At 38.5% G+C, this 17,065-nt stretch overlaps 1 protein-coding gene across 4 annotated transcripts in view; it reads right to left on the bottom strand.

Moving 5' to 3' along the window:
* LOC124157355 (phospholipid-transporting ATPase ABCA1-like) overlaps positions 1–17,065 on the bottom strand; it is a 127,789-nt gene that overhangs the window by 75,305 nt on the left and 35,419 nt on the right. For 2 of the 4 annotated variants that reach the window (XM_046532014.1, XM_046532017.1), the window contains exons 1-2: positions 1,121–1,279; positions 426–538 (exon numbers count right to left, since the gene is read on the bottom strand). In XM_046532014.1, the coding sequence (XP_046387970.1) occupies positions 426–491 (66 nt within the window). In that variant the 5' untranslated portion in view covers positions 492–538; positions 1,121–1,279. Of the gene's footprint in view, positions 1–425; positions 539–722; positions 820–1,120; positions 1,280–1,670; positions 1,791–17,065 lie in introns of those variants that run through there. The other 2 variants (XM_046532015.1, XM_046532016.1) reach the window with 2 other exon arrangements.

Below are 17,065 nucleotides of genomic sequence, written 5' to 3'. Positions count from 1 at the left end.
GAAATGTTTATGGAAATGGCCAGATACTAAAAAGCATCTCCCATGAAAGGAGATCAGGGAATGATATTACATTCCTAATTATTACACACATAATAGTTAAACCACTAACATAAAATAAAACTAAGACACATGCATTCAAGAGGTTCTGACATGAATATTCAAACTCAAATGTTGAGCAAATATGAATACTAATCTAAAAACATCATAATTGCATTGTACTGAGATAACTCCTAATACAAATAAAGGAGGAGACAATATATAATGTACATATTACTGCGGCTTTTGATCAGAAATAAAATCTTCAGCAAATCAATGATGGATCAGCTTTTATAAGTCTTGATTGGGATGCGAATAAATTCAATGTAACCGCCGTCACAGGTAAACAATTATACTGTCATCATAAGTACTACATTCGATATCATTACCTTTTGCCGTTTCCGAAGAATGATATTTTTCCATAAAAGAAGCTGCAGCTGAGAAAGAAATGCCATTTTCCTATTTAAGTCTTCCCGGAATTCCTCTTTCCCGGTGACATTACCTGCGAAGCACAAATTTCTATATTAATTCAAGGTCAGATTTATCGCCAAAGTTTACAAAACAAGGGTCCAATGATGAAGAGGATGTAATGACAACTAAACATGACACATTTTCAATCACGATCAATAGCTTTGCTGAGAAGTTACGAACGCATTCACAATTAGCAGCACATTATTTTAACGAACATGATATTTTCGTGGTTCATCGGAAGCATGGGTAATCATCCAAGTTATGTAATCCACACATAATTTCTTCTCCCTCAACCTTGCGCGAGTCACTAAAACAAATGTCAACACAGAGCAACAAAAATTAAGAAAACATCTGTGCGAGAAGTTGAATTTGAATCTCGATCCAAAAAGAAGTGGCTATCGCAAATTGCACATTTGAAAGACTTTGCACCGTTCAGAGTGTGAAAATAAAAAATTATAACTAAAAACTAAACTAAATGAAAATTCGCACATTACATATCCAACAGATGAAATAGCAAATATTTATGTAAACATGACAGGCACAGTATGAACGCCGCGGCACATATATATTAATTAAAACTAATATTGCACGGGCATTGAATGATGACGCTTACCCTAACACGACATTTTACGATGTTAAATAATGCAATCATTTACTCTTCCCAGGCGCAAATCCTCTCCACAAACTGATTTCGATCTGCTTGACTACTGTCCTTACAGCAGAAGACACTTGCCATTTTAGCAATGTGACAGTAGTTCCATCTACCTACCCAAGGTCAAATTACGTCACAGTCGTGGTGCGAATGGACACACGGCAAGCGATTCAAACTTCGGGGTCATGCTCTTTTTTTCAAGTGCAGAATGAAATTGATCTTTTATTGGACTAAAGTATGGCTCATAGCTTGAGAAACGCGTTTATAAATTTATCAGACCTTTAGAAATGTAATAGTACTTTGCATGAAATTGAGAGCACTCTGTTATTTTTTGCGCTCGTGAAAATTTTCATACGAACGCATCGACGGCGTGAATACAATGGAGGAAACTAAATATTTAACTAAATTTCTTCACCAGAAAGGGCCAAAAAAATATATGGAACAAAAGCGTAAAAATAAAAGATATAAAACGCATCTCTCTAAACAAAAAATTCCAATGTAATGACAATACCATCCGTAGTTGCATTTCTCGCCTTCAATCATTATATTTTTTCGCCTAGGATATTATGGCCTGAGCAGAGTTTCTTTGGAGTCAGTACTCTTGAATATTCATTTATGAACCCCTTAGCACCTGCAAAGAAAGAAAACAAAAAATAGATTTCGTGTATAATAAAGTTTAAAAATAAATTAAAAAGTAGACTTGAAAAGTAAATAAACTTCAGTTTCCTGCAAACAGTTTCAGTAAAAATTTAAATATTTTAGTTCATATGCAGTACTGGTAAAAAAGCAGCGCACATCTTCCAAGAACTTACACGCCGTGTTAACTCACTACCATCAAATACATTAAGATTATGAAAATTTTCATTCTCACGTGGGCAGAACCAAAAAGGGACCAGGATATGATGGCTGAAGTGAGATTTGTTATCCTGCAGTGGTATTTCGAGAAAAACCTCTGCAGTTTCTGGTGATTTCATAGCGATTCCGAACTAAATATATTTGGGTCAAACTATGGAAGACCAAAATCTCCGCTTAATAAAGAACGCCAGAGGTTCGTATCCCGGTGGAGACGATTTTTTATCAAACATGATAAAGCTGTAGGATACCTTTTGTAATTTAAATAGCACATAGGACAGAGATACAGTCTAAGAAGCAAATCACCTTTCCTCTAAAAAGTCATGGATTACCAATCGACAAGCAATCTTTCAGTTTGCCGGGACAAATTTCTAATCACTCAGACCAGGGGTGCAGCCAGGAATTAAGGCTGGGGGGGGGGGGGGGGGGGTTTAGGTGCAACTAATACCGGGGGTGTTTTGGGGTGTGGAATACTCACCAGGATAAGCGGTAGGTGCGTGATTAATAATAATTGCGGAATTTTAAGATAAATGGTTAAAAATAGTGAGTTTTACGGCTTTCTGTGGGATATTTTGTTCATAATTACACTATTTCATAAGTAATATCAATCCAATTAAGTAAAACGGATTAAACTTAAGCATTTCTCTGAGCTCTGGGGGGGGGGGTTTAACCCCCAAAACCCCTCCCTCGCTGCGCCACTGACTCAGACAAACGGAAATTTTGCTAGTGTAACGTCGCCACCAGGATGTTATCTCAAAACCAGTGGTATAAAGCCATAGGTGGACAGAACGGTAGAAACTATGAATACTATCCCCGTAGTTGCGCTGTCAAACGCCGTCATAATAATATATCTTTATATTATTATTACAAAATTGCACTTAATTGCAATTAATACAATATATTTATATTATGATTACAAAAGGCGGTCATCAATTAAATTACCAATGAATTTCACTGACTAGTCGTTGATGATTTTGATCATATTGAAACGATGCTCATCATGACAGCGTCTTGAGACGCTAGAAGGGACGCACTTATGTAGGGATATCTAGCCGCTCGAGTTCCAATTGGCTGGATGCAGTCTATCTATATCTATTGGGATTTGAAAGAAGCTTGTGCCTCATCGATATTTCACCCCTAGCGAGCATATTCTCCGGTCACTCTAATGTGTAGGGAGCAGCTGCAAAATAAAAGTACGGAGAAGGCATGAAATTTTGACGGTTTTCTGAATAATTTAGTGATCATGAGATGAATCGAAGGAACTCCGCGTGTCGAGCCTCAATTCTTAGAAGTTGGCCGTCACTCTTCCACAAATAGGGAGTTGAACGGAAAGGACCAAGACCACAATAATACTTTCAAACATTTTTGCATGAATGCTCACAACCCTCAATACTTGGATAACAATGAGTGAATTAGAATTATTAATATTTTTAATCATCAAATTCTAAGTGAATTTATCGTTACTCTAGCCAAGAGAACTTGAAAACTTGTCTCACTCCAATTTTTTTATTAATAATTCTTACAAAGCTTGTAAATCACCATATTTTTTCATTTTATTTTTCGTAGCGTACTTATCGAGTTGTGAAAGATTGGCCCTCAAACTTTGGGCCTAATGAAACTCTCCATGTATGTAACGGCTGAAATCTCTTTGCCCCGTACCATGAATGTCTTCGAAAAAATATATTTCCGCGCAGAAGGGTTAATATTCGTGAAATTTCAGAAATGCCGACAAAGTAGGTTCACATCAAAGTCTCAGAACCTGATAATAACACTATGACATTTCAAATGTCATATTTTCATACATTCAATTCAATGATGACATTCCAAATTCCCTATTTCCTAAATCTTTCTCTTGCTAAGGTATCATGTCTTCCGTTCAATAATAGAACTGAAAAACAGATTCAATGTTTGTTTCAATTTCACCCACGCTTTGGGATTGTCATGTATTAAAAAAAAAGTTAGGATATACGGCGTTGGGTACAACAATCATTGCTGATTGTATTTTTGCTTACGTTATGTTTTACCGCTTTTTTTGTGGTCAGTCATTTTTCTTACATCACTGATTTAAAAAACGTTAGCAAAAAATCCAGTAAAAATAACTGCATTCATATTACTGGACTCACAAACTCCCCTCTTAGTTCAATAAACGACGGGATTAATTTCAAAAATGAAATTCAGTACGGGTACCCGTAATTTTTCAGAGTAAATTTCCATGACAATCTTAGTAAAAAAAGAGCTTTAATGCATCGTATGGACGAGACCATTTGCTATTATTCATATGATATTGCCACGGAATGGTATTTTTTCAATCGAATTACGATGGCGTTAACTGACGGTGAGGTCTCTTTTTTCGTCAGGGGAAGGATGACAAGGCGTTTACGTTCGCTTTATGGCAGAGGAAACCCATGCCGAATGTGAGCTTCAACTTGAACCACCCGCTGAAATTTATCAATCGGGCCTTGATCCCCATTGTTAGGAGTCGCTCGCTCTTGCTTCCTGTTGGCTATAGTCTCCCCACCCATCAACAACGTGACGAAGTGTCTCCATCGACTGCACCCAAAAGGGAAGCCTGAGTAAGCCCGGGTCCATTGACAGAGAATGTTTTTAGCTCGACGCACAGTGGGCGGAATTCGGAAAAAGCCGGACAAAATTACAAAATGGCTTTTTTTGAGTAATAAACTTGAACCTTCGCAAGTATACTCAAAAATGATTGAAGTTTATTGATATGTACTTCATTTGACATAGATCCTACCCGTTACTGAGATACAGAGGCTCAAACGTGAGCAAATTTCCATAAAAACGCCCGTCTTCAATTTTCTCTGAAAATCTTCCAAAGTAAGTGAATGGTGAAGTTATGGGTGGATTCTTGCCGAATAAAAAACCACATAATCTGTTAGCATGGTGTTTTTTCTTTAATTTTCCGTAATCTTAAAGAATACAGCCCATAAATTCTTACCATGCAGTAACAAAATGGCGGATACTGTTTTTCGACGAATTTTTACATTTAGGTAGAGTTTCAAATAGGTTTTCGGCAAGGTCGCGCAGAGTAACTTATATGAGAGCATTGTTTGAAGATTTATTGAGGTCTTTATGCAGTTTTCTTTGAAATAAATTTGCGTCGCCGGAAATTACATTGATTTTTCGATCGCGCGGCAGGGTTCTTCTCCGCGCGTCGGGAGTTGGATTAGCCGCGCCGCGGTAAGGTTATTGAAGCTGTATGGGTTTTAACGCTCAACATTCACCATTTTTATGTTTTGCTTCAAGACACCGATTCTCAGATGGTCTATGGTGAAGTCAGTGGAGGTTTTTCATGCGATGTACTTGCACGTTTCATCGAAGTTCATTTCGTTATCTTTGGATACGATCGAAGACCATGCTTCTATTAAAAGCGTTCAAACCTCGACAAAGTGAGTTGTTTTCCTGGGACTCATACAAAAAGATCTACCAAAAAGATACCAGCTGAAACCCTAATACCTTCTTCAATCACCGATCCCTGACCCTCAGGATTCTAATTTCGAAAACGGTCGTTTTATGACACCCTGGAGTGGAGCCCTTGGCCGTCTTAACGGAGGTATTTCCATTGGAACTTCTAGCTTTTTTAAAATGTGCATCATACCCTCAGTTCTACTTTGACATACAGATTTTCATGTCTTTACTCGTTTACCATGCGTTCCTCCCCGTGTACGCATTAGGGCATTGGATAACCATAGGTTCGACAAATTTATTATTTCTAAATTTTACATAGGCTCCATCCGCCATTCCATAGAAAATGCCACCTCACATTATTACATGACTTTATATCTACAAAATAATATTGGAATTGGTAAAAAAAATCATTCACTCGGTAAAAAATATTTGCTCCATTATTTATCGCGGAGGCTGAATTAAGACAAGGCCCTGATGCTCTGAAATTTCTCAATGACTTCCTGACAAAACGCATTCTATGGCCATACCTTAAGAAATGGGTAGAGAGTTTGCGATATAATGAATGATTTTTGTGTCGATACAAAAGTTGGCTCGCTGACTCTATAACATTTCCAGAATTTGTTATGCATCACTTTCCCGATACTTCAACGACAGCCGGTTGAGTATTGTATTTTTGTAAAAATCTATTCCTCTCAAATTGATTGACTAAATAAAATTCCCCCTGTAGCTTCATGCTACAAAATTCATATTATATTTGCCAGGCATTCCAGGGCGGCCAAAAAAATGTCGCACCTAAATGTTAGATCACGCAGAAGAAAATTCAAACTTTAAAAACTACTGCTACTACTGCTGAGCTTGCTCTCGCGGCATCTGTGAGTTTGAGAGAGAGGGGAGACACTGCAGCAGCTCACCTAATTGTAGAAATAACAACTACGACCCCTACTCGGGCTAAGAGAGTTCTTTCAAAGTGGAGGACGAGTGAAAAGGTCCACCCTGAGATGACAGTGGAAGAGGCACTGTCATTGATGATTGCCTCTGATTTGACCAAGCGTCAACATCGGTCGTTTCGTAGGACAGCTCTGAGCCATGGACACGAATTGTATCCCAGTTATGATAGAATAGCGATAGCAAAAAAAGGCAGCTTATAACGAAGGAATTAAAATAACTGAGACCATGTGCGAAGTAAACCTTCAAGCACCACTGAACCACACCATATTGGGAACAATAGCCTGCTTAGCCACCACTTCCACCTCTCAAGATTTAAATGGGGTGGTGAACTACAGATTAATCTCAAAGTACGGTTTTGATGGAAGTTCGGGCCATTCTCATTATAAGCAAATGTGGCAACAAGTGGATGCTTCAGATAAATTCCTAGTCATGAGTTCCCTTGTATCTCTTAGTTTGATTAAAAAGCAGCAGGTAACAAAGGCGCTACAGGTAACGACTGAAGTTTCCACTTTCTCTTGGTTAATTACATTTATCTCTAAACTTTTGATAAAGAATTTAAATTGCATCGGAGGCACTTCTCACATATAGGCTCTACAATTTCAGATGTCACTATCTGGGAAAATCCACTGCCGACGTCGACACGATTTTGTCATCCCATCCGCTTTAGGTGAAAAAAAGAGACAAAAGAAGTTAAAAATCAGAAAAACATTACCTATATCGAAAGGCAGGTGGATGGCCTTAATGATTTCAACTCTGGATTTTACACGATCAAGTTCTGTTTACTACTGACCATGATCAACGGAAAAGAAATGCTTACATTGCTTACCTTATTTTCCTAATTTTTTCTTAATCTTAAAACCCGTATAATTTATTATCCTACAGGGAAGTATAGTCATTTCGAAATTAAGAAAAACGATAGTTTTTAGTTTGCAACACACTTAAAGACAGCTGAATCATGGGGTTCTAAATCTGCGGTGCAATAGCGACGGGTATGAATAACTTAGGGGATGTAAAAATATCGTTCACCTGATATCGATAAATATTCTGTTGGTTTGTGTACGCTGCACTGCCACGTATGATTTTCTGAATGCATATTGGATATGTCGTATCGATTGGAATTTAAACAGTGGCATTTGATAATTTAAATTTTAATTTATTTTAGTTAGGAAAGGAATGCTAAGAAAATTTTCAGCTAAAATAAAATAAAATAACTATTTTGAAAAAGATGTTCGGGGATTTGTTCAAAAACGTACTTACAGGCAAGTGGAAGTTTGAAATTTCTACGCTCCACAAGCAAATTAAAATCACTTTCACAAATTCTGCGCACTCAAGAGAACTTAACTTTCCTTCACCACAGTCAAAGTAGAAATGAGGGTATGATACACGTCTTAAAATATTTAGAAGTTCCCGTGGAATTGTCTACCTAAACTACCCTGTCTTCATCGTATCTGCTTCAACAACTTTCTAGTGCTTACTGTAGGTACAGAACATGAGATTGTCATGCGATCCATAATTTTCGTCCATAAAATTTTTATTATTTAGTTGCCATCAGTAATCTATGTTCATGATTAGTAATGTTAAGTCACTGAACACTGCATTATTAGCCATCTTCTTGAACATTATTCTCTTCATCTCAAGAGTAAAACATTAGATTTAATGACGCTTTTTGCAGTTCGTTATTTGTTCAATTTGCCGACTTGGGTGGCGGCGGGGTAAAATGCTCGCCTGTCAAAGAAGTGTCGGGTTCGAGTCCCGCATGGGTAAGTTTCCTTTATCAAGCGCAACGTTGTCGCAGAATAATTTATTCACGCCATTTATGTCAATATTGATCCGTCGGTACGTATGAATAAAGTATGAATTTTGTAACGTAAAGCTAAATGTGGAATAGTATTTATTCAATAAATTTGAAAGAAATAGATTTTTACAAAAATACCAACTCCCGTAGAAGTATTGAGAAAGTAATGCAAAGCATATTCCGGAAATGTTATGGATTCAGCGAGCCAATTTTTGAAGCGACACAAAAATCGTTCATTTTTTCGTTCCCATGGAAATACCTCCGTTAAGACGGCCAAGGGCTCCACTCCAGGGTGTCATAAAACGACCGTTTTCGAAATTAGAATCCTGAGGGTCAGGGATCGGTGATTGAAGAAGGTATTAGGGTTTCAGCTGGTATCTTTTTGGTAGATCTTTTTGTATGAGTCCCAGGAAAACAACTCACTTTGTCGAGGTTTGAACGCTTTTAATAGAAGCATGGTCTTCGATCGTATCCAAAGATAACGAAATGAACTTCGATGAAACGTGCAAGTACATCGCATGAAAAACCTCCACTGACTTCACCATAGACCATCTGAGAATCGGTGTCTTGAAGCAAAACATAAAAATGGTGAATGTTGAGCGTTAAAACCCATACAGCTTCAATAACCTTACCGCGGCGCGGCTAATCCAACTCCCGACGCGCGGAGAAGAACCCTGCCGCGCGATCGAAAAATCAATGTAATTTCCGGCGACGCAAATTTATTTCAAAGAAAACTGCATAAAGACCTCAATAAATCTTCAAACAATGCTCTCATATAAGTTACTCTGCGCGACCTTGCCGAAAACCTATTTGAAACTCTACCTAAATGTAAAAATTCGTCGAAAAACAGTATCCGCCATTTTGTTACTGCATGGTAAGAATTTATGGGCTGTATTCTTTAAGATTACGGAAAATTAAAGAAAAAACACCATGCTAACAGATTATGTGGTTTTTTATTCGGCAAGAATCCACCCATAACTTCACCATTCACTTACTTTGGAAGATTTTCAGAGAAAATTGAAGACGGGCGTTTTTATGGAAATTTGCTCACGTTTGAGCCTCTGTATCTCAGTAACGGGTAGGATCTATGTCAAATGAAGTACATATCAATAAACTTCAATCATTTTTGAGTATACTTGCGAAGGTTCAAGTTTATTACTCAAAAAAAGCCATTTTGTAATTTTGTCCGGCTTTTTCCGATTTCCGCCCACTGTGCGACGTGCCAAAATTTATAAACTTCGCTAACTTAACTCTGATGGTGTATCGGATGTGGAAATGGTTTCAGGTTTTACATTTGAGAGCATAATCAACTTTTTTATGTTGATATTTATTTATAGGAGCGTGATGCGCCCGCTCCCAGCGGGCTTCCCCCGCCCTTTTCAATGCAGGTCCACAGAGAGATGGGCGTGTTTATAATTTTAAAAGGTAGAAAAAAAACAGGGTCTTATTTACAAATTTTTTTGGAATGTCCATGTACAAATTGAGGTCAGAGGACCTCTTTAAACACAACATTGGAAGTAATTACACTATCCTCTATTAAACGCACATGATGACTCATACTTACATATCAACATAAGACTTGAATGTGGAATCAGCCGCATTTTGATAAAAGTTATTTAAAGAATGCGAGATATTGTTGCAAGTAAACAAATGTATCAGTTTGTGCGCCGTTAACGTCAGGAATATTTACAGTTTTTTTTATTATTTAAAAACCAATATTAGGAAACTATAGCAATATTTAGGAAGTAAGATATGCCGTCGCATGTTCTCTGATAAATTCTGTGCATTTAGGTACCTCATTTGTAGAGTTTGGTTGCGTATAAGTTAAGAAAAAGGTATCTATACAGTAGAAATAATATAGAAGATATATGAATATAATGAAACATGCACTCTCAAACACACTTCATACCATTTGAGCGAACACAAATAGAATATGAAAAGCATAGAAAGAACTCATTACGTAAATGTACTACCTACAAAAACGTGTGTGGTGGTGAAATGACGGATAAATGTACGTTTGTATTAACGTTTTTGAGCACCAAGTGTCATTGTACAGTGGCGCAGCGAGGGGGGGTTTTGGGGGATTAAGGTGTTGATTAAACCCCCCCCCCCACCCCCCGAGCTCATAGAAATTTTTAACTTTAACCCATTTTACTTAAATGGATTGATTTTTACTAATAGAATAGTGCAAGGATCAATAAAATATCCCTCAGAAAGCCATAAAACTCACCATTTTGAACCATTTATCTTTAAAATTCCGCAATTTATTAATCTCGCACCTACCGCTTATCCTGGTGGGTATTCCAAACCCCCACACACCCTGGTATTAGTTGCACCTAAACCCCCCAGCCTTAATTCCTAGCTGCACCCCTGTCATTGTGGATATGCATTTTAATTAAATTCGTGACGTTACTGAAGTTATTGTCCGTTACGAGAGATAAAAATTTGAAATTCGCAATTTTTGGGTTCTGTCGATTCTTGCCATTCGAAATGAGTTTGCGTGTCACCGGTGCAACATGGGAAATGACACACATGCCACAGGTTCGCAATTACTGCCCATCGTCCAATGTAATACTCGACCTATTCTCTAATAACTTATCGTGGGGGACTTTATGGCGCAGAGTGCGCTGGTGAAATTTTGGGAGAATCTCGTTCAAAATTATTTATTAGGGTTTCAATAAAATGCAAAGAACTTGGTATCCTAGTGGGTAGGGTGCTAGGCTGCGAACCGAAGTGTCCTTAGTTCAAATCCCGGGAAAAGTCTTCAGACACTCCTAAGCATAGACGGATTCAGGAGGCACGGGGGCACGTGCCCCTCCCCCCAGACGCTTTAAAAATAGACAAGATTTTTAATACGGTTATCATTAAGTTCCTTTTTATTTGTGTGTTACGGAACCTCAGCCATTTAATTTAATAATAATAACTTTTATATAAAAAAGAGAATAGTTTCTTCAGTAATTACTGTATTTTATTTTTAACCTCAAATATGAGAAGTCCTGTCAGAACCTTGTCCCCCCCCCCAGAAAAAAATCCTGGATCCGCACCTGCTCCTCAGATAAAAAAATCCTCGAAATGCGAGATGCCTTCCAAACCTGAGTGAGTGAAATCACATGCCAGCGGCTTTATCAGCGGTATCCTCTACCCTCACCATACCAAAACAAACTTGAAACTCGGACTGCGTCAGTGAGCAAACGAAAATGTACATGATGCTCTGAATGCGACGATTATGTTTATCTACCTCCTATCCATCGAAATGTCAAGAAAAATAAAGGAAGTTGATGAAAAAGTAACGGTATGATTGCCAGTTAACCCTAATATATGGAACGTTTCGGTGGAAGCCGATTGATTTTTATGTCACTTCCGGTGATGCTCCAATCGTACTAAAAATTAAATTTTTTTATTAATTGGCATTGTCTCAGGCAGTAGGAAAGGATCCAAGGAAAAATACAAATAAAACTGCTTGAAGTGATCCAACTGAACAGTAATTGCCGATGTAAGGTACCGTTGCAACAGGATCATTACCGGCACGAACGTGATCGGCGGGGGCTATGAAATAATACCACTATTAGGTCGCATAATAAAAAATAAGGAATACAAGCCCGAATGAATCACTTCCACGGAATAGGCTCAAATAGCACTAAGAATCGGGCTAGAAGCCTGATAAGGAAGAAAACCTGGTTTATTCGATAGCAAATCGATAGCAAAATAACTAAAATAGAAGCGCTGTACACCACGTTTTCTAATAGGGCATACCACAACTTGCCACAGCTTGCCCAACGGCCATCTGACCGTGTTTGCTTGGCCCTGAAATAGACGGATTATTATGAAGCCGTCAGTAAATGAGACCACAAGATAAAGCTAGATAAGATTATACTCATGCACGCCCTGTCCTTTGTAAGCACAATTCGCGGCCTCGACAAATCCAAGGTCATGGTGATAGATAAAGTGAATGGTACTGCGGAAAATATCTTTCGCGTCCGCTCTATGGGGATAAAAAACAGTGGCGGCTCGTGAGTCAAATGCTCGGGGGGGTTAAAAATGTTTTTATATTTTGTGTATTTTAGTGAGTTTTTAAGGCTATCTAGGTATTGAATTTGTTTAATTTAAAATAATATAATTTAAATATTTATAATAAAAAATTTAAACCAAAACATGATATTCTGCAACACTGCAGCATCAAGTAGACGTCAGATTATAATGCCGCCAGCCGTAGCGGCGATGTCATCTCACAAGATACGTCGCTCTGCGCATGCCCGGGCGGCGTCCCAAGACTAATAAGGCACAAGCGTTTTCCTACATTTTCGATGTATCCGATTGAAAAAAACACTTTGGTTAGTAAGATGCATAATTGCAATCGAATGGCTGCTTATTTTTTTTCCTTTTTCAAATCTTTGGGAGGGGCGGCGTCCGAGAGTCCTTATGGGCAAGCCGCCACTGATAAAAAAATCGAAAAATAGATCCACACACGTAAACGTGAGATGGTTGTTTTCTCATCCCATGTTGAATCTAGGATTGGAGCGAAGGAGAATGATATTTTTCAAGGACAGCGAAATCACGGACGAATGATAGGAGTGATCCGAAAATAGTGGAAATCAGGTACACGAGTACCCAGACGCATGCTTGAATACACAGGTGAGGGGACAAACGGCCCCCGATATGAAGCGGTTACGCACTTGAAGGCATCCGTAATCACTAGACAAATACCCATTGGACGTCTCGTTGAATACATCGCCTCACCAATCGCTTGGTACTCGAATCCCTCTAATCCAGTATATTTTGCGCACTCCCAGTATATGCCAATTTCAAAGTTATAAAATTGCCCCAGTGAGGATTCAAGGGATGCGGTCACAGTCATCATCAAATATCTATACAATCCCGAGCAAGGTGCATCGAAATATCTAATTGTAAGTTGAAATAGGGTGGTTTCCTATTTTTTTATTGCCTAAATCGAAAAATTATTACTCCTGGAGCATGTATGTATTTTACGCTTTTAGATTTTTAAATGACGATATCTATTTTTCACGATTAAGGGGAAAGTGAACATTTTCAAGTACGCGAAAACGCTATATAAGTATGTATGCATAATATAAATAAGTATGAATGCTGTGAAAAGCCGGTGTGACGTCATTCTGGTTCCGGCTGCCGCCGTGTGAGACCACCTTGGTGCGAGGCTATAAGCGCCGCTACGGTGCAGGCTGATAGCAGGTAGCAGAGTACCCTGCTAGCAGGTAGCGCTTGTCTTAAATAAGGATAATTAATACCCTATCAAACGAAAGAAACTTTCCGACCATAGGCAATTTTAATAGGTGATTATTAAGAGACGTTTCCCTGAGCTCTGTCCCTCATGCATGCATTGGTAATCTCAAACGATGTAAAACTCCTAACTACTCGACTAGCATCTGGGTCCCTATGACGTCACGTGGAATGCCATCGCATTGGCGCAAATCTGGCCTTTTTCAAATGAGGTTATGATAGACTATTAACATTCGTCTAAACTGGGATTTCTAAAACCGAATAATTTGTATATTATGAATACACTGATGGATGGTAAAAAATCGCTATCAATGCCTTTCGTTTTCTTTGATGAACGAAACTACCCCATTAAGATGCCCGCGGTTTACTTGCCGCCCAAAACACTTAATTGCTTACATAATTGCTTCTAAATTTCCGAGCTATATATTATTTTTGGGTAAGCGAGGGATTATATTGCGCCTAAGAAGCGTATATATGCAACACATAACGCGGACATGAAGAGGCCTGCTACGAGAGGAATGCAGAGAGAGGCGGTTTATCTGAAACATAACAGTTCATTCGGGGATCTCCTAAGTCACTGATATGCAAACAAAGGCAATTTAAAAAGCAATCTCAATGATTACATACGGTCTATTTCAACGCAATAGTAAGTCAGTTAAACTGCATTAGAAAAGAATGCATGAAAATAGTGTTGCGCATCATTATATATTTGTATTTGTTATGCAATTAATTTAGAATTTGGACGGTGTCCGTTTTGTCCATATTTGGAACACACAAAAACTAGATTTCCAATGCATGTAGGCAAGGATAGAAAAACTGCACCAAAAAGTAATTTTTTTCCTTGGCCACGGACATTATCTGTAAAGACTCTGTAAAGAAGATTATATGAGAAAATGTAATAAAATACGAGTAGCAAATAATATTAATGTCAAATTTAATCTCAGCAAAGACTAAAAAAATTACAAAATAACGCTGGAAATAAAAACATTACGCCGTTGTCATCAAAATGTCATTCTCATCAACGAGGATACTTAATGATACCAACACATCTTATCACTTGCACGCGACTACTTCAAATGCAATGAGCGAGACCAGTGTCTTAAACTCAAACAGCTACCATAGAGACATTTCCTAATTATTCCGTTCGAGATGATCGGTCACTCCGTTCATTGAGCTCTTTCATCGGAAATACGGAGATGTTTTCAATCTTCCCATTACTTGATAAACAAAACTTGATAAATTTGATATCTTTACTTAAGAACTATGGTATTTAAATGGATCGAGTATGTAACTTGAAATACTTATATAACTAGTACAGTATTTGTGAGAGTATGAGTGCGGAGCGTCCTCTCCTCAGAGCCAAAATAAGCTTTCAATCGAGGTCTTATTACTCGCTTTACAAGTTCGATCTACGAAAACGTCAGTTCTTTTTCTACAATTGTAAATATAAATTTAATAGCTATTATTGTAGTATAAGCAGTAGCGGATACAGAAAAAAACTCAAGGGGGGGTTTAAAAATATTTTGAGCTACCTATGCATTTATCGTAATAAAAAATAATCAACTTGCATGCAAAGTTTAAGAAAGTTTCATTTAAACTGACATATGGGGCGCGCGCCTCCTACGCCCCCCATATGTATCCACCCCTCGGTATTAATGGTATTTTTTAAAGATATGAACTACCTTTGCAGCTTTCTATACAATGCTTACAATTAAAGAACCACTTTACGCTCGCGCTATTGATGAAACCACATAGCTACGATAATCTTACCACATCGCACTCATGAGACTCTATTGATAGCATTTCAATTCATTTCAAAGCGTCAATTCTTGAAATTACTGAACATTATTATTCTGGCATTGCTAAAAATTTTCGCCATGACTTACCTCAAATAAGAATTACTGCTAAGTGTCGGTTATTGACCATGATCACGTTGCTGTGAATATCCGGACAATCGATAGAATCATCGATAACTTCCAATTCACTTTCTGATAATAATAAGACGACTAAAAAGACTAGCACACACTTGCACCGCAATGCACGATGTACTCACACATAAGGAAGCGGTTTACATTTAGTGTCCACTTATGCTCCGAGCGTGAGGCGCGGTAAATCCCAAAGAAATGTCGATCGTGATAGCCAAACGTCAACTCCCAAGCATGAGTTTGTGTTCCAAAGCAACAGCCTGGCGACTCTAGCAGGAAGAGGGGAGAGCGCTTCGAGGGGCGCCAAAGAAGGCCCCTAAACTCTCATGAAATAAAAGCGACGCCTTAATTTGAAAGGGCAATTTTCTGAGGCGCTGTTTATAATAACCCATGCTATCCCCTCTGAGTGCAATCATGACTTCAGCAGAATTTTCCACGTCTTTTTAGTGTGTTTTTATTAAAAAAAAAGCAAAGTTCGTGATTCTCACAGCTTGACTTTTCATGCGCATAACCTTCAGCTGGAGGCACAGCAAATGAAACAATACCCAACGGGTAGCGGATGATTCCCATGTTGGATGAAATGCTCTTAACTCCGATTAATCCGAGAGTCACGACATTCCGCAAATTTACGTAAGCCGCGAGGGGTTTCAGAGAAGGCCTTCCCATGGATAAAATCAATACGGCTAGTGAAATGTTGCCTATTCGGAGCGCTCCTCGAAATTACGCCGGCAGAAATGCGGCAGGTCGGGGAGACAACATCGGAGGAGTACAAAGGAACTGGGAATATCAGGCGGATATCACACTAGAAACTAGAGCATTCGCCGGGAATCAATGGAGGACAATTTAGGTAGGTTATGATAGTGACCCACACCACGAGCTGCATCTCCTGATTTCAGAATTGCGAACTGAATCAATCATTATGAATGGTTGCAAAGGAGAGAAAATTTGACAAATGCGTAAATTTTGGACGAGGGTCATATACGTGTCTCTGACTTTCAAGGTGATATATTAGTTTAGAACAAAGAGAGAGTTTAAAACAAATAGTACCAATGTCACGGAAAAAAGGTGGTCGAGCGGGAGTGATCCGTCCTCCTCCCTACCCCAGATTGGGCACATGAATTTCATTTGTTCCAGTGCCGCCTTTCCTCGGCCTTTTGGGTCGAAATGCTATTGTGTCTTCACAAGAACCCCATCGCTTCCCACTACTATCTTTACAATCTCCTTCCAACTTTTGTATTCAAAACATTAGGAACCACACGTAAGCTATCATCCCTCTTGCAATATACCTATTCACAAACATTGTTCCGCTCTCTTCCCATCAAACTCATTCCAGCCCCTCTGTATCTATCTCCATCTCTTTCAAATTTTCTAATTCTGACGCATTCGGCCGTATTCATAGTTTTGTTAGTAAGGTACTATATAGTAGCTCACTTAATAGAATCTATGAATACCTTTTCTTAGCATGCGACTTAAAGGTCTTAGCAGCCGACTAATTTAGTCGCCCTACTAGCGTGTTTTAGCGGAAATCTATGAATACGGCCGATAATGTTTTACAGGATAGAGCCTTGGCTAGTGACGGATAGTTTCAGAATTCATATCTTGAGTTAAGACTTTGAAACTCTCTCAAAAAACCATAAGGAAACCTAAGAAAAGGAGCTGGCCCCATCTACGCAGAATGTGCGAGCTGCATCATAACCTATCCAAACC

The sequence above is a fragment of the Ischnura elegans genome, chromosome 4 (genome assembly GCF_921293095.1).
Source record: "Ischnura elegans chromosome 4, ioIscEleg1.1, whole genome shotgun sequence".
Classification (NCBI taxonomy): domain Eukaryota; kingdom Metazoa; phylum Arthropoda; class Insecta; order Odonata; family Coenagrionidae; genus Ischnura; species Ischnura elegans.
The sequence above is the reverse complement of the archived record's forward strand: the minus strand, read 5'-3'. Positions and strand labels throughout refer to the sequence as shown.